At 44.9% G+C, this 24,898-nt stretch overlaps 8 protein-coding genes across 8 annotated transcripts; 3 read left to right on the top strand and 5 right to left on the bottom strand.

The window, feature by feature from the left end:
* Window positions 1–324: 324 nt before the first annotated feature.
* PADG_07040 (uncharacterized protein) lies at window positions 325–545 on the bottom strand (the record flags this gene model as incomplete). The annotated part of the gene is made up of 2 exons (XM_010764081.1): window positions 325–362; window positions 431–545. The coding sequence occupies 2 exons, from the start codon at window positions 543–545 to the stop codon at window positions 325–327; spliced, it is 153 nt and encodes a 50-aa protein (XP_010762383.1).
* Window positions 546–710: 165 nt separating this feature from the next.
* PADG_07041 (uncharacterized protein) lies at window positions 711–2,855 on the top strand (the record flags this gene model as incomplete). Its single annotated transcript, XM_010764082.1, has 7 exons — window positions 711–828; window positions 903–973; window positions 1,814–1,863; window positions 1,997–2,160; window positions 2,241–2,334; window positions 2,395–2,528; window positions 2,614–2,855. 7 exons carry the CDS (start codon window positions 711–713, stop codon window positions 2,853–2,855), a joined length of 873 nt encoding a protein of 290 aa, XP_010762384.1.
* A 511-nt stretch (window positions 2,856–3,366) lies between these two features.
* Window positions 3,367–4,410, top strand: PADG_07042 (ATP synthase F1, delta subunit; the record flags this gene model as incomplete). Its single annotated transcript, XM_010764226.1, has 4 exons — window positions 3,367–3,537; window positions 3,659–3,976; window positions 4,082–4,171; window positions 4,297–4,410. 4 exons carry the CDS (start codon window positions 3,367–3,369, stop codon window positions 4,408–4,410), a joined length of 693 nt encoding a protein of 230 aa, XP_010762528.1.
* A 1,055-nt stretch (window positions 4,411–5,465) lies between these two features.
* PADG_07043 (uncharacterized protein) lies at window positions 5,466–8,994 on the top strand (the record flags this gene model as incomplete). Its single annotated transcript, XM_010764083.1, has 4 exons — window positions 5,466–6,044; window positions 6,128–6,399; window positions 6,467–7,306; window positions 7,377–8,994. The coding sequence occupies 4 exons, from the start codon at window positions 5,466–5,468 to the stop codon at window positions 8,992–8,994; spliced, it is 3,309 nt and encodes a 1,102-aa protein (XP_010762385.1).
* A 1,365-nt stretch (window positions 8,995–10,359) lies between these two features.
* Window positions 10,360–14,381, bottom strand: PADG_07044 (uncharacterized protein; the record flags this gene model as incomplete). Its single annotated transcript, XM_010764084.1, has 19 exons — window positions 10,360–10,767; window positions 10,856–11,140; window positions 11,204–11,338; window positions 11,394–11,554; window positions 11,610–11,701; window positions 11,780–11,960; window positions 12,017–12,162; window positions 12,226–12,353; window positions 12,413–12,635; window positions 12,702–12,737; window positions 12,794–12,845; window positions 12,899–12,986; window positions 13,050–13,123; window positions 13,190–13,448; window positions 13,508–13,656; window positions 13,710–13,772; window positions 13,819–13,884; window positions 13,985–14,233; window positions 14,333–14,381. The coding sequence occupies 19 exons, from the start codon at window positions 14,379–14,381 to the stop codon at window positions 10,360–10,362; spliced, it is 2,844 nt and encodes a 947-aa protein (XP_010762386.1).
* A 657-nt stretch (window positions 14,382–15,038) lies between these two features.
* PADG_07045 (uncharacterized protein) lies at window positions 15,039–17,416 on the bottom strand (the record flags this gene model as incomplete). Its single annotated transcript, XM_010764085.1, has 5 exons — window positions 15,039–15,090; window positions 15,153–15,349; window positions 15,455–16,308; window positions 16,436–16,705; window positions 17,206–17,416. The coding sequence occupies 5 exons, from the start codon at window positions 17,414–17,416 to the stop codon at window positions 15,039–15,041; spliced, it is 1,584 nt and encodes a 527-aa protein (XP_010762387.1).
* Window positions 17,417–18,417: 1,001 nt separating this feature from the next.
* On the bottom strand, window positions 18,418–19,514 carry PADG_07046 (uncharacterized protein; the record flags this gene model as incomplete). The annotated part of the gene is made up of 5 exons (XM_010764227.1): window positions 18,418–18,564; window positions 18,628–18,735; window positions 18,812–18,976; window positions 19,043–19,127; window positions 19,243–19,514. 5 exons carry the CDS (start codon window positions 19,512–19,514, stop codon window positions 18,418–18,420), a joined length of 777 nt encoding a protein of 258 aa, XP_010762529.1.
* A 3,642-nt stretch (window positions 19,515–23,156) lies between these two features.
* PADG_07047 (uncharacterized protein) lies at window positions 23,157–24,686 on the bottom strand (the record flags this gene model as incomplete). The annotated part of the gene is made up of 2 exons (XM_010764228.1): window positions 23,157–24,511; window positions 24,602–24,686. The coding sequence occupies 2 exons, from the start codon at window positions 24,684–24,686 to the stop codon at window positions 23,157–23,159; spliced, it is 1,440 nt and encodes a 479-aa protein (XP_010762530.1).
* Window positions 24,687–24,898: the final 212 nt, after the last annotated feature.

Consider the following 24,898-nt stretch of genomic DNA (forward strand, 5'->3'; position numbering starts at 1 on the left):
ATCTCCACCTCAACACAGTCCCCCAAAAGGGGGGGGGGCGCGAGGGGAGATACAACTCCACAATGTGTTGAATATGGATGGCACCGTGACATCCATGCGTCAGCCTTCTCAGGGTTTCACATCAGTCCGAGACTCCGGCGGAGCCACCCTCCCTCAGAGGAAGCTATCAACGATGATGCCTTCCCTGGTCCCCTTCTATTCATCTCGGGAGATCTGACTGTTGAGCCGGCAACATCACTGGACTAGGTCATGTCTGCGACGGAGTGACGGAATGCGTCAAATACGCCAGAGACAAGCTCTACTGTGGTGCAGATTTCATCAAAATCATGGGCGGCAGACGCGTCGCGAGTCCATCTGATAGGCTACAGAACATGTAATTTACAACCACGGAGATCCAGGCGATTAGCGAGGTGGCTCGTTCTTATCATACCTGCGTCATAGAGCATGCCTACACGTCGCAGGCTATTAGGCACTCCGTCGATAATGGAGCTATAGGCATTGTACACGGAAACTTGCCTGATAAGAACACGGCAAAAATAATACATGGCGGAGCGAAATGTCATTCTCACACCAATCCTGGTCACATACTCGAAAATGGCCTCTTCCGATTGACCTGGCTTTTTATCTGCGGAATCTGCATCGAAGAATGCTGCTGTTCTCCAAACAGGCTTGCAAGCGCTGAAAATTTTAAGTGACGCTGGAGTCACCTTATGCTACGGTTCGGATCTTCTTGGTCCACCCGCGATGCGCAAACGAAGGAGTTTGGATTACGCTCCCAGGTTCTCTCCACGAATCAAGTGTTGCAAAGTCCCACAGCAAATGTAGCGCGTGTGTTGTGATAGGAAGAATTCTTAGGCCATATTAAGGTTCGATTCTCGGCTGATTTGTTGTTGTTGAATCAGATTCCGCTGCAGAACATTCCAATATTGGATCAGCTGGAGACACACATTTACTGGCTGTGATTAAGGAAGGCGTGTAGAAGCCAGTCGATGGCAGAAACTGCTTGAGGACGTGACAAGGCCGCGTAGGTTGATTGAGTAATTCATGTTCCCCTCATATTCTTGCTCTAAAGGGTTGTTTAAGTCCTCTTTCAAAGGGGCAATAGTAGCAATGAGATATTTCGGAAAGATGCGATATAACACACCTAATTCATGAATATGATTCTCCACACATTTAGAGATGTTTCCTATATATGAGAATAAATAATAGTAAAGTAGTCCGTAACCTGAATATTTTATAACTAGCAGTGAAGTGCTTTGTCAAGTATTCAGTTGCGTAGTTATTTTATTTTTAGCACAGGGTACCTATTGCGTCAAGTCAAGGACCACCAAAACATACACTTTCACCCACGAAACGTCCCTGATTTGAGGCATCTTATCTGTTAGATTATACAGGTACGTGTTAAACAGAGCATACCAACTTTATCAAAAAAGTTAGAATACGGAGTGGAGTTTGTGGAGGGACGCCATGCATCCGTTCCAAGTTGTATAGTTTGATATCACGTGAAGTGCCCGTCGCCCGGGCAACCATCCCCACTGTGTCTGGAAATGCGGGCAGCACACGTTGATTGACATCATCATATTAATATCCAGTAAATTGGGTATTGTCTCGCGGAACAGCAGCCAAGTATCTCGCGACTCGCTCGTATTTACCCAAATTCCCCCCGCTTTAATCCCACATGAGTATCACACACAACGACATTAAGACCACATCAACACCCAGGCGGTCTGAATCCAGCCGCCTTGAAGAATCCCTACGATCGCCGCCCAAAACGACCAACATCGTCCATTTGTCCAGTCGCGTGTTATAACAGGCAGATAACCAGACGAGCGAATCATCCATGGCGTCTTTCATAAATACAATGTTAGTATACAACACCATGGAGTGTCCAGAGTTACATGTTATCTTTAGCGGACAAAGGCCCATAGTTATGCCTCCTATCATTTGCCCACCACCAGAGCTTTTTGGCTGATTCGCATCGTTTCTTTTTAAATAGTAATGCCCGGTCCAAAGGGCCATTCAGACCAAGAGCAGTGCATAAAGGGACAACAAACTACCAGCTGAGACAGTTCGCAGAAGCTACTCTTGGAAGTGGAAGTCTGAGGAAGGCAGTAAAATTGCCTGAAGGTGAAGACTTGAACGAGTGGCTTGCAGTGAATGGTATGGCAAAATGACACCCAGGAAGCTCCCTCTGGCAAGAATGTGAATATCACATGCTAAATTGTGTGCTACTTCTGCAGTTGTGGATTTTTATAACCAGATCAACCTGCTCTACGGATCAATTACGGAGTTCTGCTCTCCCCAATCATGCCCTGAAATGAAGGCTACAGATGAGTCAGTAATTGGATATGACTGCCTCGTAGAATATGCTCGGCAAAGCTGAAAAGTGTGTAGATTCGAGTATTTGTGGCAGGATTCGGAGAACTACAAACGGCCCACGAAAATGCCCGCTCCGCAATACGTTGAGCACTTGATGGCTTGGGTTCAGAGCAACATTGATAACGAGCAAATGTTTCCCAGCCGAATCGGTTAGTTTTCCACCTTCTGATCCCCTGAGCTAAGGAAGAGTACCTAGAAAGCTAATTCCACCGAAAAAATAAAAATAAAAACCAGGCGTCCCCTTCCCAAAAACGTTCACCAGTCTCTTGCGCCAACTCTTCAAGCGGCTCTACAGAGTATATGCTCATATCTACTGCCACCACTATCCGGTGATTGTGCATCTGGGCCTAGAGCCCCACCTTAACACAAGCTTCAAGCATTATGTGCTCTTTGTTGACGAGCACAGCTTGGCCAGCGGGAAGGACTTTTGGGGCCCACTGGGTGATCTGGTTGAGAGTATGCTTCGCAGTGACTAAAATGAAATTCACGCATGCATTGTTTATGGAACTATAATTTTTGTTTCACCGTATATCATGAATTGTTAGAGCTTCTGAAGGATCGGGAGTCGAGGTAATTTTTCTTTTTGTGGGAAGCATTTGAAGTGGGAGTTCAGGCATTCTTCATAGCTGGGATGTGTGTATGGATCCTGCAAACAACTGATGTTGCTTATAATCTATGACATTATCCTCCATGTTTCTACCTATTCCTCAAGCATCTTTACCAAATCTACCTTATTAACGTTCTCTACGTCATCCCGTGACGGAAAAATTTCCGTATCAATACCGTATGTAATTTAAACAACCGACCACTTTTCGTTTCGCTACGAGTCACGTGGCGCTCTACCAATTGCTGTTTGAGCCTCTGTTCAAAACTCCCTTTCATCAGAACTGTGAACTACGGCAGCAATTACAACTCCCCACACGCTCCTCACCCTCTCTTTCACTTTGTGAATTTCCTTGCCTAGTCTCCCTGAGACTTCCTGCTACCATGCTATCCTCCAGAGCAGCCCAATCCACCCTGCGGGCCACCGCCCGCCAATTCTCCTCTGTTCCCCGGGCTGCCGCTATCAACAATGTCAGAACCTATGCTACTGCCGCAGCGGAAACAAAGCCTCCTATCGCCCTTTTCGGTATCGATGGCACTTATGCCAATGCTCTGGTGCGGCAATTAAGCCATCCCTGTCCACTCACCCTGCAGTCACAGAAAGCAATTGGATGAAGGATGACGTTTTTTCCCTGAATCAAAATCAATCTAACATTTGTGCCCACTTGTGTTTTAGTATACTGCATCGGCCAAGACATCCAGCCTGGACCAAACATCCAGAGCCCTCGCAATCTTGTCAGACGTCTTCAAGAAAGATGCCAAATTGCCCACCATCCTCAGCGCCCCCACGCTCTCTGCAACCGATAAATCCCATATCGTCCAGGAGCTGCAACGAGTTGCCGGCGGTCCTGGGAAGGATAATATCTTGAAGAACTTCCTCTCGACATTGGCTGAGAATAACAGACTTAGCATTCTGCAGGGTGTCTGTGAGAAGTTTGCTGCTTTGATGAGCGCGCATCGAGGGGAGATTGAGTTAATTATCACCAGTGCTCAGGTATGGAGAAAATGGGGAGGGATGGAGCAGGGATTAATTGATAGAAAGATTGGAAGCCACATTTTATGACAATTGGTTATCTGACTCAATTTTGCACACAATTAGAGACTGGATGCGAAGACCCTTCAACGCCTCGAGGCCGCCGTTGCTAAGTCCGAGTATAGCCAGGGCAAGAAGCTCAAGGTTGTCCCAAAGGTTCGTGACCTGCACGCAGTTATGTTTCATTAATTTTCACGATTTATGACGATTTACAACAAACCCTCTTCCACCTATCATGAATTCCGTGACTTAAGCTAACCATGTCCCTTGTTTTTTACCAGATCAACCCCGATCTTGTTGGTGGGTTGGTTGTCGAGGTTGGCGATCGAACCGTTGATCTCAGTGTCTCCTCGAAGATCGCCAAGCTCAACAAAGTTCTCACTGACACCTTGTAAAAATATACATGTTCTTCCAATACTTCCATTGTAAAATTTTACCCGGGAGTACGGAGCAAATGAATAGATATTTGTTGTTCTAAATTCACATGTTTCATTTTCTATTCCCTCTCGTTTCCCTACGGTGCCTTCCCATACATATATATATACTCCACCATTGCTAGAGGGATGAAGAGGTATAGAGGATGGATTGGTTTCAATTATTACTTTTCATCCCCTGGTCAATTCAGCAGACAATCTGTCTATTTGTGTCATTTGAGTCCTCTAATCAATGTATGTATGTACTGTACAGTACTCTGTACTCTACATTCATATGTTTTATACCAATAACAAGAAGTTTGATAATCACCACCCCGTGAGACAAAATAGCAGCAACGTATAGGTTCAACAACTTAGATTCATCTCCACGGTTACTGATTTGATATCAATCTCCTATATCAAAAAACGCTGGTCGGGGCTGGTACAGGACAAACAGTGTTTCGGCGGCCAAAATTACGCCGAACTGGTACGGGTAATACTCGCTGTTCCTGGCCTTGTCTCCTTTGACTAGGGCGTGATAACTTCCCCGGCAGCTGAGCCTAAGCTGTGTACGGCTTCTTTGACGCCCACAAAGGATCAACTGTATACAACGCCTCCTGCAGAACATAAACACACAACTCTGGAAAATCCTTAAGGATTGCGAATATCTGTGTCTATTCCTCTCCGGACTTACGAGGCATTTGAAATCTCATCCTCTACGATCGAAGGGATCCAACGTCATTTTCCGTCCAGACCCTAGAGGGACCCACGTTAGTCTAGCTCCTTCGCAGAAAATACTCCGTGAAGGACCTGTCAGCCCTGCATACTGGACTCGAAATTGCATGCATTTTTGTTTGCATATTTGTTTCCCTTGCCGAACTTCTCTTTGCCTGCAAGAGATATAGTATCTCATATGCAGACAAGTTCCACAGCTTGCAGAGCTTCCTAGCAACCAATGCCGCCGCATTCTGCAATGAAAACAAGACTCGCATTGTCTGGGGACGTTCAACAACGAGCTCCACTACATCCTCTCAGCCATGGAGCAGCCCATGGCGAATGATATCCATGTCAATTACAGTAGCAATAATTCATTAGTTTCAAAAATCAAACCGCCCACCGCACTCGGAGCCTCCCTGAAGCTTACCCCCTCAAATTCTCCAGTTGTGAAACCGGCAACGCGACCGGCTCACAAACCCTCGCATCACTCCACATTATCACTGCAGACTGTAATAGGGACAACCACCTCGAACCCGAATGGCTTCTCCTTCCACGAACCTACCAAAACATTTGCGCTGTGTGCTGGCTCTGCAACGATTCTGGCGGAGGTAGATGGGGATCTAAACGTCTCGCAACGCTTCTTTCGTGCCCGCCCTACCGCTGCACCCGTTAATCCTGTGCAGTCATTCTATAATACGTCGACACCCCCCACTACTCCAGACACGCGAACGAGGTCGTTTCAACCGGTGGGTAGACAACCGAATATCCATGGAGCGCTCTACGCTAGCTCTCCAAACGCAGAATGGGCTGAAACCAACGGCTCGCGAACATGGAGTTCTCGAGAAAGGATAAAGGCAGTCACTTGTGTCTCGATAAGTCCGAATGGCAGGTATTTAGCTGTAGGAGAGGCATGTTCTGCCCATCCCGCCATTTACAACCGAAAAGCAGACCATTTCGAATCCAGCACTAATATGTAGTATAGACCGGCTATAGCCCACGAGTTTTGATATTTTCGACCGCCAAGGACGCTCCGCTAGATACTCCTCTTTCGATAATGACTGATCACTCGTTTGGCATTCGTAGCCTTGCGTTCAGTCCCACTTCGCAGTATTTGGCGACGCTGGGAGATATAAATGATGGATTTCTGTTCATCTGGGCGGTAAACTTGAAGAATGGCGCTGCGAAACTGCATTCGATAAACAAATGTACATCCTTTGTTAGGGGCATATGCTGGATGGGGAACAGTCTGGTCACGTATGTTGGAGATATTGCAAGCTGTCTTCACTTAGCAGGGTTATAGCTAATATATTTTCCAATCTAGTGTTGGAATAAGGCATGTCAAGGTCTGGCGACTGACAGACCCTACACCCACCTCTCCCTCGAAACAGCAACGATTTACACTTGACTCTCCGGTGCCTGCTTCATCTAGTACCTCGCCAAAAGCACTTGCCGGTAGAAACTGTCTTCTAGGTAGCTTGGGGGACACCACATTCAACTGCATCTCTAGCATTTCAGACAATCAAGCAATTATTTGTTCTGATACTGGTATGATATGTCTTCTCGATGATACTTCCGGAAGCCAGAAGTTACATTTTATCAAAAGCGTATCCTTTGGCATTAGCTCCATTGCGGTGGATCATGAATCGAGGACAGTTTGGCTAGGTGGTCATGGCCGAATAATACAAAAATCCTCAATTGAAGAATTGAAGTCAATGGTTTCCCAATCACCAACACACTCAGATCACGACGAAGGATACTCATCCGGTCCGAAAACGAAGAGGCCAGCCATCGTTTCCATGGGTATATTTGCCACCCACATCGTCACGGTAGATTCCACTCGTGCTATACGCGTTTGCCCTCTGGACTGTTTGGACCAGGATAACGTTGATACTCTGGCGGAAATATCAATGCCCGCACATCGGGATGCCGTGCTCGGTATCGGAGTTCTTAATACTCCTAATATGCATGAAGCGGACTTTTTCACTTGGTCCTCTGGTGGAACAGTTAATTTCTGGAACCTACAGGGCAAATGTCGTGCCACAAGGAAAGTTAAGCTAGATCAGCTGCCCGGTAACGATGATGATAAAAATGAACTGAAAATTGTACGAACCTCTGAGAATATGACTATGTTTATTTCGGGTGATAAATACGGCGTTATAAGGTACGTTATCAATTATGTTCATGCTACAACTTTGGATGTAATAGTCTTCCTTACTAATATAGTATATTAGACTAATCACCGGGAAGCTATGGAAATGTGCCACTGAAGTCAGAGCCCATGGCGGTGAAGTTACAGACATTGCAGTTCAGGAAAATGCAAGTATACACATGGTTGCAACTTGCGGTCGAGACAGGATGGTTCAGCTTTTTAGGATCACTGGTGATTCTCTCGACTTAATACAAACAATGGATGAGCACGTTGGCGCTGTTGGACGCCTCCTATTACTGAATGATGGCGAAAAATTACTCTCTTGTTCTGCCGATCGTACCGTGATAGTTCGCGATCGCGTAACCCGAGAAGCCGATGGAGATACCACCGTTGCTTTCAGCCTGTCGAAAATCCTCACGCTCAAAGCCTCACCGGTGTCAATGACGCTTCACCCCGAGAGCGCTGATACTCTTATCTTATCCACTATAGACAGGCATATTCACAGGTTCGATCTTGCTTCTGGTAGACAAATGCATTCCTTTCGAGCCTCAGACCCAGAAACGAATGATACAGTCGTAGTGAGTTCCTTGACCATAGACTCTGAGGTTCCTGAACAGAGCCCACCACTTCTTGTTGGCGTGTCAACAACGGATAAGTCGATTCGTGTTTATGATTTTGATAGGGATGTTCTCTTAACACGCGAGTTTGGTCACACCGAAGGCGTCACTGACATTGTTCTTATCGAGGCAAAACTAACAGATGCCAAAGAGAAGGGGAAAAAGACTTTGATAAGTACCGGCCTTGACGGCATAATCATGATTTGGGACCTTTCCATTCAACAGCAGCAACCAGTCCAAGAAATCCAGCCAGTGGCACCTGTTCGTGCGGAGGATGCCCCCCCAGCAAAGGAACTGACAGCCGTAAAACCACCACTGCGTCGAATTCTTTCAAAGACCGAGCTTGCCGGTTATCAACGTCTCGATGCCTATTCCTCTAGCCCCACCACTTCTAGAGAGCAGTCACCACCACGTATCCGGAGAAAATCATCAAGATACACACTTAACCCATCAATATCCAAGAGTGGATACAGCACCCCTATCGTTTCCACTCCTCCACTCCCCCCACCTCGTCGATCAAGCATCATTCTCTCTGACGCCAAAAGCAGACGCTCCCCATCTCCTCCTAGTCCAAAACCCCATCCGTCCAAAATCCTCGCATCAAAACTCAGTAACAGCAGCCTCCGTCACCCCCCTCTCGATTTCCGCTCTCGAATAAAACCCAACGGCGGCACCCAAACTAACAATGCCAACGCCACACATTCACCCTCACCATCTCCTTCACAACCCAGCGAATTCGGGAGCCTCAACACATCCACAGAACAAGTCTGCAGGACATTGCGGACTTATCGGAAAAAGCTAAGCGGTTCCACGGACCATCTACATGCCGCTACAGAGCTGGAAAGGGAGCTGGATCTCACAATCCGTGCGCTTGGTGAGCGATCGAAGCGCATCCAGGTTAACGAGAATTCTCTACTGGAGAATAATAACCATGGAAAGGCAGGTAGAGTCATTAGAACTCCACTAGCTGTCAAGTCACAGAAGCTGGCGCGACGGGTGCCATCAACCCCAAATCTTAGTAGGAGTATCAATGGTGGAAGCCTCTATCGGACACATTCTTTGGATCCTGATGGTGAAGGATAGGTGATAGGCCCATCAAGATCGATTTATTTTGGGGTCTTGGTTTTTGGGATGATTGTTTTTTGCCATCTCCCCTTGTCTTTCTTCTTCAACCTGCTTAACCTTTTCCATTCAGATTCTTATTAACTAAGTAGCGTTCCCATCTCGCGAAAATAGTTTTCATTTTGAATTTTTTAAAGCCTCTCCCGATTCTCTTCTTTTCTGAACCTCTTATCTTACCTTGCTAACTTCTTTACTTCATACTATTCTTTTCATTTTCTTCAAGTGATTCCCCGCGTTCTGGTCCAACGTGCATAATTCATTTCCTGGTTTACTGTTTCTCTTAGACCTAACCCCTCAGGTTTCCCCTCTCGTTTCTCTCCTTTGTTTGTAAAATATCCCTTCTATTATTTTTTGAAGCCACTTTGTTAGCTGGAATATATGTGGGTTCTCCCTTGTTCCGTGTTTTCTATTATATATCCTTGTTTCTCAAAAAATAAAAATAGAAGTAAGAATTAAAAAAAACAGGTTTCTTTGTGTGTCGTTATATCAGCAAAACTTAAGCGGGTTAATAGGGTATTGGCCAGTTGGATGTATTGGTTTACTCTTTTATCGGTTTTCGCTCCGTTTTCAATACCAAATTTCTGAAGAGAGGGAAGCGCATAACAACTAACTTGTTACTGGGGCCCGGAATCAATGTCAAGCGGGGCTATACTTGTTTTCACGGCGTATTAGCGTCCGTATATGTGGAGGAAAAGAGATGGATGGGTTAGAATTTTCTTTTGTTCCCCTTTTCCCTTCTCTTTTTCCATTTCAGAACTGCAAAGTTCACTTCTTCTGCTTCATTTTGTTTCCATTGCTATGTATATATATGTTCCTTTCCTTACAGGTACACTTTCATTATACCCCTTTTTCACTTCCATGTCATTCACGTTTTACCTTTTTCGGATACATTTTTCAGAATCCGTTTTGTCTGAACGTTGAGAGACCCCTGTAGGCTCCCGTTGGGCGTTAAGGGGCTACAATTGCGCTCTTCATGAAGAGGTTTATATAACCGCACCAGATACGAAATCAGCAAATTTGTTGGTGAACTTGCTTCACAGATTCGCAATTCAAGGATTTAATTTTCTCCCTTTTTATCCCACTCTTTCAGAGGGGAATTATTTTACAGGAAATCAATTTCTCCTTTGTGCATCTAACTCATTTACGCTTCAGAGAGTGAAAAGGAGAATTTAATAGAGTAACTAGATCTATAATCGCTTGCTGATATGATATGTAACAACTTCCAGGTTCAAATAGCACCGTTAAGTATATCATAATTATAACAATGACCAATTCCACTACTAGCTCCCCTAACCCCTTCCATAACCTAATATAAAGCGCCACCCCTCAGTCCCATTTCAAACCCTCTAACTTCTCCCTGAGCACCTTATACAACAAACCCCCATCATGCATCAACCCCGCCAAGTCCAGCGCCTTCTGCGCCCACCGACGACACGAAGCATCATCAGGTTTCATATAGAAATCCACAGCACGATTAAACGCCGTCGTGGAGAGCCATTCTAGCTCATCCTCTGGGTAACATGACAAGGAATTTGAAGATCCTTGCTGCTGTCTTTGCTCTCCGTGTCGATACCTCCCTTGGCTCTCCCTTGCTAATGCGTAGGCCTGGTCGAGCACACTCTCTGCCATCTCGACGTTCGAGTCTAGGGCAAGCTGAAAGTGGCACCGAATCCAGCGGGAGAGTTTACTGGTGTCATGTGCTTGGTTGCGGCGGATTATATGTGTCGTTATTTGCTATATTGTGATCATTTGTGAGTGGCTGGCGGATAAAAAGGGGGTTGGGAATTTAGGATAGCTGCATGGATCATGTATTTAAATTTACCTGTAAAACCCGCGTAGCATTCTCAATTGGTGTGTCGGAGCAGAGCAAAGCATCTGAAAAAGTGCCATATAACATATTATCTGCGTAATGTTCAGATTCACTGATGATTTCATCGAGGCTTTCCCACTGGTGTAGTCGGGCTGCAGCTTCAAAGTCGAAAGCCAGCAGTGTACGGTGCCTTTTTAGAAAATTGTCTCGATGCTTTCCTTCCCAGTCTGTGGTTTCGGCACCCAAAATTCCTCGAAAGCTTTGAATATGGTTTCTGGAGTCTAGGTAATAATCACGCTGCAATGCTTATGTCAATAAAGGTCAATCTAGATAGTTTTTGGGTGGATATTTTGAAAACACCTGAACTGTAGTATCAGCCTCCGTGCGGGCTTGAGCTATGCTTAGTATTGCTCCCAGAAAGTGGCAAAAAAGCCTTCGCATAGTAATACCATTTCGTTGTTTGGGATTCAGGTCTAAAGGATACATATCGAGGAACTAGTTTCTAGTTAGTCAACAGACAGAAAGTGTTCTGACGGAAACACTAACTCACTTTGATACTTGTGTCCACCAGAGACAGCAGAAGATGTGTATCCCATTTCGCGCAATACTGCACGGCGAGATTATAGCTGTTGCGAGAAAACCATTCCAACTCAATGACTGAAAAGGGGCTACCGTTCCCCTGAATACGAGATCTGATAGCCATTGCAAATGCTTTGGGTATAAGTTAACAACAACTCAATTAAACCATCCAGTAAGTCAAACATACATATCTCAAATACTCTGCAAATGCTTTCTATGACCTCTGGCTTTTGTGGCCTGTCAGCATCCAGCTCTGCGATTAGAAGGCGGATAGTACATCTACAGTTTACATTAGCAGGGCTTCTGCAGGAAGGGAAGTTGATCAAAACCAAATCTGCGGTTCAGATAAATATTCACCGGAGGAGTTCTGGTAAATGAATCCCAACTATCGATTTCTTATCAAGCATGTCTAAGAGAACCTGTAGAGCCATAAATTCCTGGCTTTTATCGTCAAAATGTCGTGATTCGGCAACGCATGCCAATATATAGTTCTCAGCCCCGGCATCTTGCTTGGACAGGATTTCAAGACATTCTCTTGCTGTCCATATCAGTCAGATCAGATTGGCAGAAATAGACAAAATATAGTCATCTCACCTAATTCCGCATTATTGTCCAGTAATGCAATTCTATACATCAGATATTGTGTCAACCCATCAGATCGTGACGCTTCTGACATTTGGTGAAGGATCTGACGTGCCCTTGCGGCATCCCTTTTCTCCAACGCGCAAAGGATTATTCTCCTATTCAGATTGAGCCCGGATTCCGAACAAACAATTAAACAAGAATAAACCATTACTACCTACCTACGGATTTTGGACTTGTTCGATTCCCCTGCATTTTCAAAAATCGCATGCTGGGCCAGCAGGCACCATTTTTCAACAACATCATACTCCTTTTGCTCAAAAACGATATTGCATTTCTTCCACAGGAGCTAAGCAGTACTTCAAATGTTAGTTAAAGTCTCGTAGAGTATGTGAAGAGGAAACTGACAATTAAAGACGCTTGGGCAGCCTCCTCGGTCAGCGATTTCCTTAATGATGCGCTCAGCTTCTCTGCAGCGGACAAAAGAGAATCAAGGCCATTTGTAAATCCTTCCAACGCAGTTTGCATCCAAACATACGTGACAAAATATCTTTCCAATAGGGGAACGTCGTTATATAAAATCAATCTCGGTAGAAGTAGATTTTCCATTGCATTGCTCGCCATTTCCGAACTGTATAATTGATTAATACAACCAATTCCCCAACGTTAGCAAGCCGGAAATGTCTTGGAGACTCACTTCCACTTGTTTAATCGATGGATGTGGCGGGTTATCCTTAAAAAAAATGTTAGATATTAAGTTTCAATGATTGTTATTTCGGGCTGACCAACATTTTAAAATTAGAAGCGGTAGCAGGAGCCGTCCGCGTGAGAAGGGATAGCTCTGCATAATTTAGTTAAGTCGCTTAAGCCTCAATTGGGATTCGCTATACATACTTTCATAATATCGTTGACTGTCCGGGGAGGCTTCTTTGCTGATAACGACCAGGTTCAAGATGATGACTGAAAGTCGATTTCCGTACTCCTGAAACCAAATTACCATTAACAGAGAATCTATCAACGGAAAAGCCAAACGAATCGTACTTACTTGTTCAAGTATATGAAGTAAACTTGCAACAACAGCTTCGCCGTCCTCGTGTTGCAATGACAAATTCGCCCGAACTAAATAGAAAATAGGACAAAAAGGTTAGCAACATCCTGGCACCAGATAAGGATAAACGAACTTACCTCTCCCAAGAAGCACCGCTAGCCGGAGTTCTGTAGCATGCTGACCAAGTTGCCCAATTTCATGTTGGTTTAACGCATCATAGGACCTTTCTAGCCATAGGGAAGCCCATTCATGTTTACCCTGACTCAACATGGACTTTCCAATGTCGTAAAGGACCACAGCCAGCCGCTCAGCAATGGTAGGACTATGATTTAAATATGCAGCATCGAGCTTAGAAAACATATGTTCCATAACATCTATTTGATTTCGACGCCATGACTGCTCCGGTAGCCGCTTAGTCATTAATGTTTTAAAGCTTTCGGGTCTGTATATCTTACCAGTGCGACGCGCAGAATATAGTATTCAGTAGAATATTTAGGAACACTTTCGACAGGAGTGACGCTTCTCTGATTGCGCCTTGACAACGCTTCTTCTCGAGACGCGGCTTTCTCAAGTACCCTCAAACAGAGATCCAGTTGGTCGATATCTGGGAGAGGCTTCAGTCCTAAACTTTGTATAGAACATCCTGCTTTCACTAACCTAGACAACCCTGTGCCGTGGTTAAGGCCACTTTGAGTAGCCTCATATCATCTGTAAATTCTTCTAACTTAGGGCTGGCATGAAAGCAATATTAGTATTAGATGCTCACCTGAATCAGCCCCCCTAGCTCCTTTTCCCGTTCCAAGATCAATCATGAGAAACGAAAAAGCCCTGGCTATTCAAATGGCTAATTATCAGCAAGCCCTACCCAACTCACACGGGCAATAAAGGATAAAAACAAAAACTGAAGAATATTAAATCCGTATTTCACACACCAGATGAAAAAACAAGGAGATGTTCCCGTTTTCCCCAGTCTTTCCTAATAAGTCGTGTACACATATTCCACAACTGCGTCCCTATTGAATCTAATGATTCTTGATCCTCAGACGAAGGAACGCCTAGAACCTCAATGTCAGATATGTAGTTTATTCGTCTGTTGATGCTGTTAAGTTTATCGCATATCGCAGCATCGTTGTCATCTTCCATATACTTTTGGAATATCTGGCAGAGGAATCTGCCGAAATCTGAATTGGTTTTGCATCCACAAGACATACTCAGTTATCCAGGACATTTTAAAGGCTAAAGAATAAGTAGCGGGAGAAAGAGAAAGCTTTGTGACGTACCTAAAGCATGCTTTTTCTTCGCTGAAAGACTGGTATAGAGTGGCGGCATAGCTAGGTGAGATAGATAGCTGTGGGACGCTTAAAATTGGTGGATTCCCTCCGTTTCTCAACTTTCCCCGAAACCTTCTACTGTTCTTCTGTGCTCCTGCACGAATAACAGGATTAAATACTAAAGAATGAACAGTTTCAGTCTTGAATAGATTGAAGGATTGCCCAAGAACAGACGGGTGAGGTTGAAAGAAGTCGAGCTAGATCCGGGTCACGGGGTCCTATTGGAACTACCCCTTTTCCTTGCCTGCCCATCTACATAGTATATCGAGCCTCACTAGACAGTAGGAAGGGCATCAAGATGCACATATCCATTACGTCCTTGAGAGTATTTAGACAGAATAACGATGATGTGGTCGTTTATTTACATTGACAGGCTCTAATAAGCCTGTATATCGCCCGCAGAATAGAGAAGTGGGGAGCAGTTTAGTTGTGATATGACATTAGACAGAAGCGCGCTCAACAGATAAAAATGAAATCTCATAATTCAGCAAAACTCATGATGAGAATGGTTAATTGAGGGAGCATGTATATGAATAAAACAGCATGTATGTACGTACAAACAATATACACATAACAAGCAGGCCAACCCAAAACATATTTTCCTGAACGGGTCATCTCAAAAACGAAGAAAACGAAACAACCTTCCGGCATAAAATCATCGATCTGTTCGTTTCATAGGGAGGAAATTTCCAACAATAAGCGACGGTCTAATGCAGCTAGTGTTAGCATCTCTGACAATTTTCCATGTTGAGTTTGCTCCAGTACTTACATGTTGTGGGTATCACGGCGGATCGTAAATGAAAAGCAGCACTTAATTCCTTCTGCCCGACTGTTACAATTCGGGCTTTTCAACGTACAACTCGTAAGCATGGCTTTCTGGGTGCTGTCGAATGCAATCGCTCCAAATTTCTCCCAGTAGCTGACTAGCTGGTCTTCGACGATGATTTCGTGGATTGCAAGTTTACCCTTTTAAAGAGCGCCATGTGAGTAATCTATACCAAATTCGGTTGTTCACAGATAACACAGGAGGGTGGGGTCCTAAAGTGAAAGAAAGAAAAAAAAAAGTCTTACATCCCGCAAAGACTCAATAGGGACATCAATAAGTTGAGCCATCTCTTTATTCCCCCGGAAAATCTGGCCAGTTCTCCTCCAGCAACAAGCCGGTATAGCCATACTGGCAAAGACACGATCATACTCCATCAAGCTACGCTCAAACCACATCTCAACAACCAACAACTCCATATCAGTCAGCGACTGCATTCGTTCACGAAACTTGGGACGGAATTTATCGAGTTGTCGAAGGATCTTTTGTCGCGATGCAGGCTCTAGATGTTTCTCCATATATGAATTCAGGCGGGCGTAGCCACCGACGTAGTTGAAAGGCTTTAGCAAGCCGGCATCGTATTTGGCTTTCAAAAGCTTGTTCATCCTCTCCTCTGGCGGATCAGTGCCCGAAGGGTCAGCTGCTGTCATATAGTATGTTTCCTTGGCTTTTTCATTTCCAACACTGCTACTGGGGCGTTGAATTGAGTTGCCAATGGTGGAGTTTTGGGATTGGGCCGCAAGCAATGATGGTGGTAACATAGCCTGTTGCTGCTGCTGCTGTTGGTGATGCTGTTGCTGTTGCTGCTGCTGCTGCTGTTGCTGCTGTTGCTGCTGTTGCTGCTGTTGAAAAATAGATTGGTTATTCTGTGGTGGCATATTGGCAGCCATGGAATTGAGTAATGATGCATCCGAATAGGGACCAGAAATTTCTTCCCCAGGATACATGGAGGCGTCGTCTAGCAAACTTGTGCTCAGGAAGTCGTTAAGCAGATTATATTCGTTTGTAACTTCCGGATGGTTGAACATATATGATGGATGGAATGTGTGCATGTCTTGGAATTGATTATGTGCCCCTAACCGCCAATCGTTGAAACTCAAAACTATCTGTTCTCAGTAACTGAAATAAAACTGAAATTCGAGGACCTTTTTTTTTTTAAAAAAAAAAAGCAAAAGAAAAAGAAAAAGAAAAAGAAAAAGAAAGAGAAAATATATTGATGAATGACTCACGATGTTGCGGGTTGACATTAACCGGCTGAATTGGTGCGGCGGAGATGCCCTGGACTTGGGAAGCTTGAGAATGATCGATCGAAGTCGACAAATTTGGAATGTTAGAATCACGAAGCACTTGGTTTATTTCGCGCGTATCGATTTTTCGTGGCATATTTTGAATTCCCGCAAAGTCATTCCTCGACGGACCCTCTTCTTCTGGCGCAGAAGTCTCCTGCTCGGTCTTTAACCGCTTGACGTTTTCTCTAGGTTCGTCATGGCAGAGATGACCTATGTTGCGTTTTATACAGCGAGTGCATGGTCGTTCCTGTTTTGCTCAAGGGTCCCAAAAAGAAAAGGTATGCGTTAGCCACTCTAACCCTTAGAGACGTTAAAAAGTAAAGCGAAAAGTCAGTCAATTATGGGGAAGAGAGGGTCCAATTATTGAAGTCGTACCGAATCGCAGGTCATATGCTGTCCAACCTCGAGCAGAATTGAATTTCTTTCCTGTTAGCCAAGCAAATTCCTTTGTATTCCATGGCGGTCTTGGTGCTCCATGGCCATGCTGTTATGAGCGGATGCCAGCAAATTTGGCTGCTAGCGGGGCATCAATTGAGGCAGAAAATGGATTGTTAGTGCTCACCGAACGTCGGCAATAGACACAGGCTGCAGATGTAACAAACGGTTAACCTTCAGCTCGGGAGGGCCAAACGCAAAAAGCGTAGAAGATAGTAGATGAGCAGAATGGATCAGAGCATGCAGGCAGGGACAAAAAAAAAAGCCAAACTCACCATGATTGACTTTGCGACGCTTTTTTGGGCTGGCAGTTGCAGGCGATCCATCTGCACTCTTTGGCGGTGTTTGATTATTCTTTGTGCTCATCTCTTTAAGTTGCGCATCACGTTCCGTTGCTGGGTCTGGAGGAGCTGTCTCTGAACCTCCTCCATCCCCTGGCTTTTGCCCATCGCTTTCTGCGGACTGCTTCACCCCGTTCCTAGTCATCAACGGATTGTTTACTTCAAAATCAATATATATCTTCAAACCCTAGTCGCCGGTTTCACGCTGGGCTGGTAGTGTGTTGAAGAAGCGACCGCTTTTGTAGCACTGCAGGTCGATGGGAGTTACCGATGCGCAGTGGCTTTCCGCAAGGCAACACTGGTGTTCGCTGGTTCTGGGGTCGGTCGCCTTGCTTGAAGCCTTGCAGGCGGGGTAACTAACAGCGGAGCCGTTGGGCTGAATGGAGGAATTGATGCGTTTTGGCCTTTTTTGAGGCGAAAACAGAGAAAGATGAAGCAACAATGCTTTTGTATTCCCCCGCATTCACAATCAGAGTTCCGAGGCCCTGACGGGTTGCTAGGTCAGCCGATAGAGAGCTCCGACGTTTGGCTCACCCGTTCTGCCGTGAAAATTTGGGACGAATCTTAAAACAAAATGCCAAGGGTCCTTTTTTAGCCACCACCACAATAATTTATTATGAACCGTATTATGCTGTGCATGTACTGTACATTAAAATCTCATGTTTTTGAGTATACACCAACCGATTGTACACCAATTCATAAACCTTGCGCATTATTCGTTATTCTTGCTACAGATAACCAGTTACTGTACATGAACTAGCTACGCTGCTGTATCCAAATCCAACTATCCCTGAACATACATACATATATGAACATACATGTCGCATTAGAGCACGGTTATTCTCGCACCATACTTGAGAAGCCTTGTCTCATAATGCAGTGACATGCCTACAAATATATAGCCATGGCATTATCATATGTGGAAAGGGGATCCCGGCATATCATCCACATATCGAGTGGCCAATATAATGGGTCTCGGTTCTCGCTCACTTTCGTGGCTCCAAAAGAGGATCTTGAATATGGGGATAGCTATTTTCTAACCAAAGTCGGAATTCACCAACAATGAATTTTCCTTTAAAAGTCGATTGCACTTGAATTCCGGTGGAGTTACATAACAAACTTTCAGATCCACATCCAAACCCGATATCACCGTAACGGTAAAAGGTTCAAGCATGACTGGGAACGAGAAATGGCTTCTCTGAGGCCGGCAAGCTGCGCGGCGTTGTTCTGCATCGATTCGAGATGGCTACGCAGCTGCTTAATCAGCGGATAGAGCTGAGATTCCGCATCAATCTGCTTGCATTTTTTAGGTCAGCTTGAAAAGGATGCAAAATTTCTACAGAAGAGCATCCGCACCTCGCACAGCATGCTCCCATTATCCTTCGGCCCAGCAAAGGTAAAGTCTGTGCCTCCGCCGTCAGAATGTTGTGCCGAATGTTCGAGGTGTCGAAAGACCGGGTGAGCCTAGATTGACAGGTCAGCGCACTTCCGAAGACCTTATCAGATAGGTTAAGATTAGGAAATCCAATATTGTATGTACATTTTTTGTTTGTCTCTTTCTCTCTGCTTGCGCTGCTTTCGCATTCTTCTCCAGCTCTTCAAGCTGTGCTCTGTCTTTTGCAAGCTGCGCTTCTTCCCGGTGGATTTCTGCTCTCAATAAATCTGCTGAATTTGTGGCTGTGGCCAATTGAAGTTCCAAGACGCGCTGCACAAGATTCTTCAGCTCCAGTTTGTTGGGGTGAGGAAGTCGATAGATCTAAGAAATACTAACATTGTCCTCCAATGCAGCTTCATAGTCGAAATCGGCGTCCTTAGTGCCAGGAGGGAATGGCATTCGCGGTAACCGCCTCCCTAAACTGCTGACGGAAAAATATACGATTACCAATTAGCAAGGCATCTTCGTGGTGAGGTTCTGGTTAAATTTCCCAATTCAAGCAGGCACTTTGCTAATTTAAATTAACTTGTCCATACTTTTTTCTCACTGCAACAACAGCGGCTTGGGCGTCAATACGCTTTCGTTCGTCACGGTGTCTAGTGATAACCGGCCGTTCAATTGATTGGAAAAGATCTTTGATCTTTTCTTGAACGGAATCCGGTAAAGTCGTCCATTTTGTCTTGATTCTACGTTCCGAGATATGGCGAATGCGGGGTTTTAATATCGCGAATCTTTTGCGGGCGTGTTCTTCCTGCTGTTCATCCGCCCCGTCCCCATCGTCTGCGCGTTGCTTTCGTTTTGGAGGCATGATGGAACAATCAAAGGCGAATCAGTTCAACACTAAAACCCAAAAGCTAATGCGTCAATATTCCCCAAGTCTTCCAGCGTCACAGGTTGAACCGTTTGTTTTCAAGATCATGTCCGTCGTTTGTTTTGGGTTGGGTTTGAGAGCCGCGAAATCATATGCAAACGCCAAGGAATCTGTTAGCTGTTTTATCATCACGTGATTTCCCCCTTATCAGACATTCCGTCATTTGACCACTTCGACAACAACCTTCTTTTTCATGGGGTCAAACCATTGCAATTGGAGAGCTCAACCTCGAAGATATCTTCAAACAAGCGGAAGAAGTAAGAGAAGTTTGCCAACATGGAGCAGTGAACTGGATCCAAATCCTCATCATCTGGCATAGAATATCTAGTCAGGAACCGGATCTTACCTGGCTGGGAGGGTCACACCAGCTACCAAAGTTCGTCTATTCGGATGGCTTTACGGGGCCATATTATTTAATAATTTAACCAAAGCACTTGGAAGATGTAAAAAGGAACCGGTCAACACAGGTGAGATCCATGTGAGATCTATATCAAATTTCGGAAGTTTCAGATTTTATGGATTTCTCCTGAGTCACCAGAGCTTAATCCTCATTCTATGAGCGATGGGAACGTGATATCCCCTATCTTCATGCCGCGTTTAGGAGGCTAAATCCCCGATTTTCTCCCTTTCCAGAGAAAATAACTTATTGCTGCTCTATTCTGACATAGGATATTGCCTCTGGCAGTCGAGATATCTACCTTCTGTCTACAACCTTCTGCTCTCAGCTTCCAACCGCAACGATCACGCTAAGCCTTACAGTTTCGGAAGCGATCCATAGGCAAATCTATTCTTGACTCGCACACGATCTTCTTCGGAATTTGGATTATTTTCCCACTCTTCATTAAAATAAATTTAAACATAGTTTTGGGTGGCTGGCTAGTCCAGGGATCAGTTGAGCCAGATCATAGCTCCAACAACATTTTTGCTTGCAACATTTTTGCTTGCATTATTAGTTTTGTATACCCAGTAGTTACGCAAGCACATTGCTCCCATTTACTTTTTTTTACCGGTGGCAGGTGAAATCCCCAAAAATCATCTTCCCTGCCTTTCTGCCGTCTTCTCGATGACTTTGAGAGGAATACGACAACGAATAATTCTTTGCTTCAACAAGTCCAGAGCGAACCCCTGTTCAACCAGACTTGGGCAATCGGGAGTTTGCGGAAGGGAAGGCATGAAAACTCTGAAAATACTGTACGTCAACGTTTGCCTAAACGACTTCATCGAAAAAACAATAAATCTCCCCAAAAGGACCCGCTGTGTCTTTTCCAGCGGAATCAAAAAGAGAATTCATTATGTGGATTCTTCAAACTATGACCCCGAATTCCATGCCCCTCCCGTCAACCCATGATCGGCAACAGCAGCTCGCTCTATTCTGTACAGCCCGCCCCCATTAACTATGCTAGGCTGCATATCTCGTTTCTAGTTTTCTCAACTTCCCCCCCTCCCAACTTCCTTTATTTTACACTACAGGCGTAAATTTAATCTGTGCTGCTTCTTTTACGTTAATTTTTATTTTTATTTTATCTTTTTTGTGGCTTTTCTAAACACACGTGGACTTTGAGGTTGCCTGCCTGATGGCTAACATACTTCTCCACTTTCTGGATCACACCACGAACTGGATCACTTGCTAACGTGATAGTGTAATTTAGTATGCACCAATTAAAATAATGTGGCTTCAACCTTCGTCCAGTTAATATTCAGCATATTCAGCAAATAGGAGTGAAACATCAACTTATTGTGGCTTTCTTAAGCTATTCAATACCAGGGATTAACTGTCAGACTGTATAATGTTCCATATACAAGTCTAAATCATCATATCACAGGTCGAACGAACAAAACACTGCTAATTTAAAACAACAAAAGCTATGTTGGTGTCTAGGGACTAGTAGGCCGTTACAGCGAAGCCAACCAAGTCAAATTAGGGATTATCAAATAGAGTTTTATATCACGTGGGTAAGTGACCCAATTAGTGGTGGTTGATCCAGAAAGTGGAGAAAGTATGTTACCCTTCGAGCCTCCTTGCTAATAATTAATTAACTACCTAACCAGGCTCAATACGTCATCGCACACGTACTATATATACCCCAGCAAACATCCAGGCCTCGTACTCACCTTCGCATAAAGCTCAAACCGAGTTCGTGCTCTCCATCCGTATATATAGACTTTATATTATGGAGTCATCTTTCCCACCTTAAGATTATTCAACCTTGCGGACTGTTGGATCCGAAGTAGTCAAATAGCTTAGTTACAAATAACTCCGCGCCCCACGCAGCCACACCCAACACCCAACACCTGCGCGCTTCACTGCCCCTCAAACCCCATTTAATATTTACATATTGATGTATAACTACCCCAAAGCTAAAGGAGAAATCAACCACTATTTCCAAACCCTACGACCCCGCCTTAACCGTATTGCTTGGATGAATCATGGCGTTTGGGTTGTTCCTAGTGGGGAACAGTCAGTCAAAACAGACAGTAAGTAACATCGACCAAGGACCTGCAACGATTTGGGGGGCTGGGGCGGGGGCGGGGGCGGGAGGGGTGGGGGTTTGGCCGACCTTTTTTGTGCCGAGCTGCGTATGTAAAATGGCGATTCTTCAACCATCATTATTCCTGTCGATCCCATCTCGGCAATCACCCTTTTTTAAAAAGTTTTAAGACAGTTCTCACTGCTGACAGGTAGCTAGATATTGAGAACAGAGTTTACAAATTGATAACTAGTAATAATGTAGAAGACGAGAGTAAGAGTTGAGCAGAACCTAACCATTGATCGCAATCTCTTATCCAAGCCTCAAGGCAGAGAAATAAATATCATGGAATATCCATCTTTCGTATTTATACTTGCTCAAAACTGGAACGGTAAAAAAATAACAATGCAGTTTGACCGACAACATAAAATATACAGATGCATCTCTGTTCATAATATGTGTGTACCTTGTCGACGAATACACCTTATAACCATCCATATACAGAGTTTGGCAATAATCACCAAACACAAAACAAACGCCATCGAAAATAGGCGGAGGGGAGAGGGATGTCGCCTCTTGTCGAGTTGATCCGTGGGAATGAATCAGGTGTGTATGCTAAAAAGGCGGTCAAGCGAGGGGGGGGGGAAATGGTAAACCAGTTTGGCTAGGGCATGGTGTATACTGGTCTACGCACGGGAGTGGATTGGATGGTTCTTTTCTAGCTGAGATTTGGATAGGACAAGATAAATCTTTTAATTCATCCTTCTCATGACATTCAGAGGTGTATAGTTAATGCAATGCATAGAATGGATACAAGGAACCTAGATAGAAGAACTATAAATAGAAAATATATAAAGGGATATTGGATAATGCGAGCTCTAAGAATAGCGGAAAGCTCCAGGCTGTATCGGTTTCCGCAGGTTGCAAAAAGTATATCCAAAACTGGTATTAAAAAAAAATAGGTATAAAATTGGTACAGAGAAATAAGAGGGAAAGATATGTATAGGAAGTAAATCGGTATGGTTCCAGCAAATAACAGAGGAAAGGTGAGAAATTATATGTGTGTAAAGGAACTTTTTTCATGAAAATTGGGAAGGGAAAAGAAATCTTGTTAAGCCGTATCCATCGTTGATCTCTTCTTCAGCTCATCCAACTGAATCCGCAATATCTCATTCCCCCGCAGAAGGTCCTCTAACCATTCCGCAGCCTGGATGAGCATGGTACTCTTGCTAAAGCCACCGCCATGCAACTCAGGCACGAGAGAACAGAGGTCATCAAAGCCCTGCTTAATGAGATTTCTCCGCTTCTGCTCGGAAAGAATGTGATTGGTGCGTTTCTGCTCCTCTGTAAGATTTTCGCGCGGTTTACCCTGTGCCTTTGGCTTTCGATGGTGATGATGAAGTGATGTATCGGTGCTGGAAGAGAAGCGTCGAGGTCTGGACGATTGGCTACCATTGGTACTATTATTAGACTCTCTGATGTCGTTATTGGTGTTATTGGGCAAGTCAGCCTCCACATCTTCCTCGTCCTTTATCCGATTCTTGCTCTTTCGCCGCTTCTTGGGTCTCGCACTATCATCATCTTGCCCTTCTTCAGCTTCTTGCCTTAGATCGTTCGCCGGCAAAAGCGCTTTCACACCATTTGTATTGCCATTGCCATTAACCAGGGGAGTCCATTCGGGGGCAGCCACAACTCCGTGATCGAGTGATCGTCGGCTTGGGGAGGGATGTCGTGTGTTTGCTGCGCTGCTCTGCGCTTCTAGGCAATCCAGGCTCTGAAGTAGGTCTTTGGTGCGATCTTCCTCGCTAGGTTGGTTTGGCGGGGCGTGATACCGTCGTTGTGAAAAGCCAGCATCTGAGCCCCATCTCAGTGTACTGATTCTCTGCTGCACTTCCGGATGCAGCTGCTGTTCGACGTCAAAATACATTTTGGCAGTATGAAATCCTTTGAAGAGAGAGAGATCCTTGGGGGAAGGCCCTTGAGGTAGCGGGTCGACGAAGCGGGGAGCCAGGAAGGAATTCTTAGCTTTCAAACCACTGTTTCCGTGGATATCATGGTCGTTTCCCATAAACACCTGGCCAGGAACGTAATCGTGTGAATTTATGACATTATTTTTCTGGTAGAGCATGGATGCTGCCGCTATCACATCCGAACTGTGTGGGGATATCTTGCTCATGTGAATTCCCTCTTCGTGTATTCCATTCGCGAAAGCGGGGTAGGGTCCCAGGGAGGTCGTTGAGCCCTCGAAATTAGGAGGAAGCTCCTCTGCCCACTCAAAACCAAAGTTGGCACCTGGTTTATTCTGGTCCCCTAGGGAGAACAAGAAGTCATTGCCATCCAGATGATTTGCGTCCATCGACGTGAAGAAATTGTTCAGCATGTTGGATTCAGTGTCATCGAGGAGAGAGGGCCCCGGTGGAAGCGCGGGAGCTTCGTCATAGGGCGTGTCGATGTTAAATAAAGGATCTGAAAGAAGAAGCAACATTTAAAACAGTTAACCGAAATTCGTCTTGACGGATCAGAGCAGGAATGAAAATTCATCGTATCTGTACATACATCCAAACGGGCCCGAAGTTGACTGGGAGGGCCGCCCCAAGTGTTGGCGTTGCTGATGTATAGGTTCAGATGCACTCATCTTCATTTTGAAGCATGGAGCCAACCTTTGGTTGGAGTTTCTGACAACCCTGCTCCTCCCTGTCGAACCCTCACAATAGAAAACGCACACTCGTATATGCAAATCGTCGGAACCTCATGAACTGGATGGGTGTAACATGGGGTTGTTTTGCCAGACCGTGAAATTTTCTTGAGACACCAAAAATCCGGGTATGGCCGCCGCGCGGGGAGAGTGGGGGG

The sequence above is a fragment of the Paracoccidioides brasiliensis genome, assembly GCF_000150735.1.
Source record: "Paracoccidioides brasiliensis Pb18 unplaced genomic scaffold supercont2.10, whole genome shotgun sequence".
Lineage (NCBI taxonomy): Eukaryota > Fungi > Ascomycota > Eurotiomycetes > Onygenales > Ajellomycetaceae > Paracoccidioides > Paracoccidioides brasiliensis.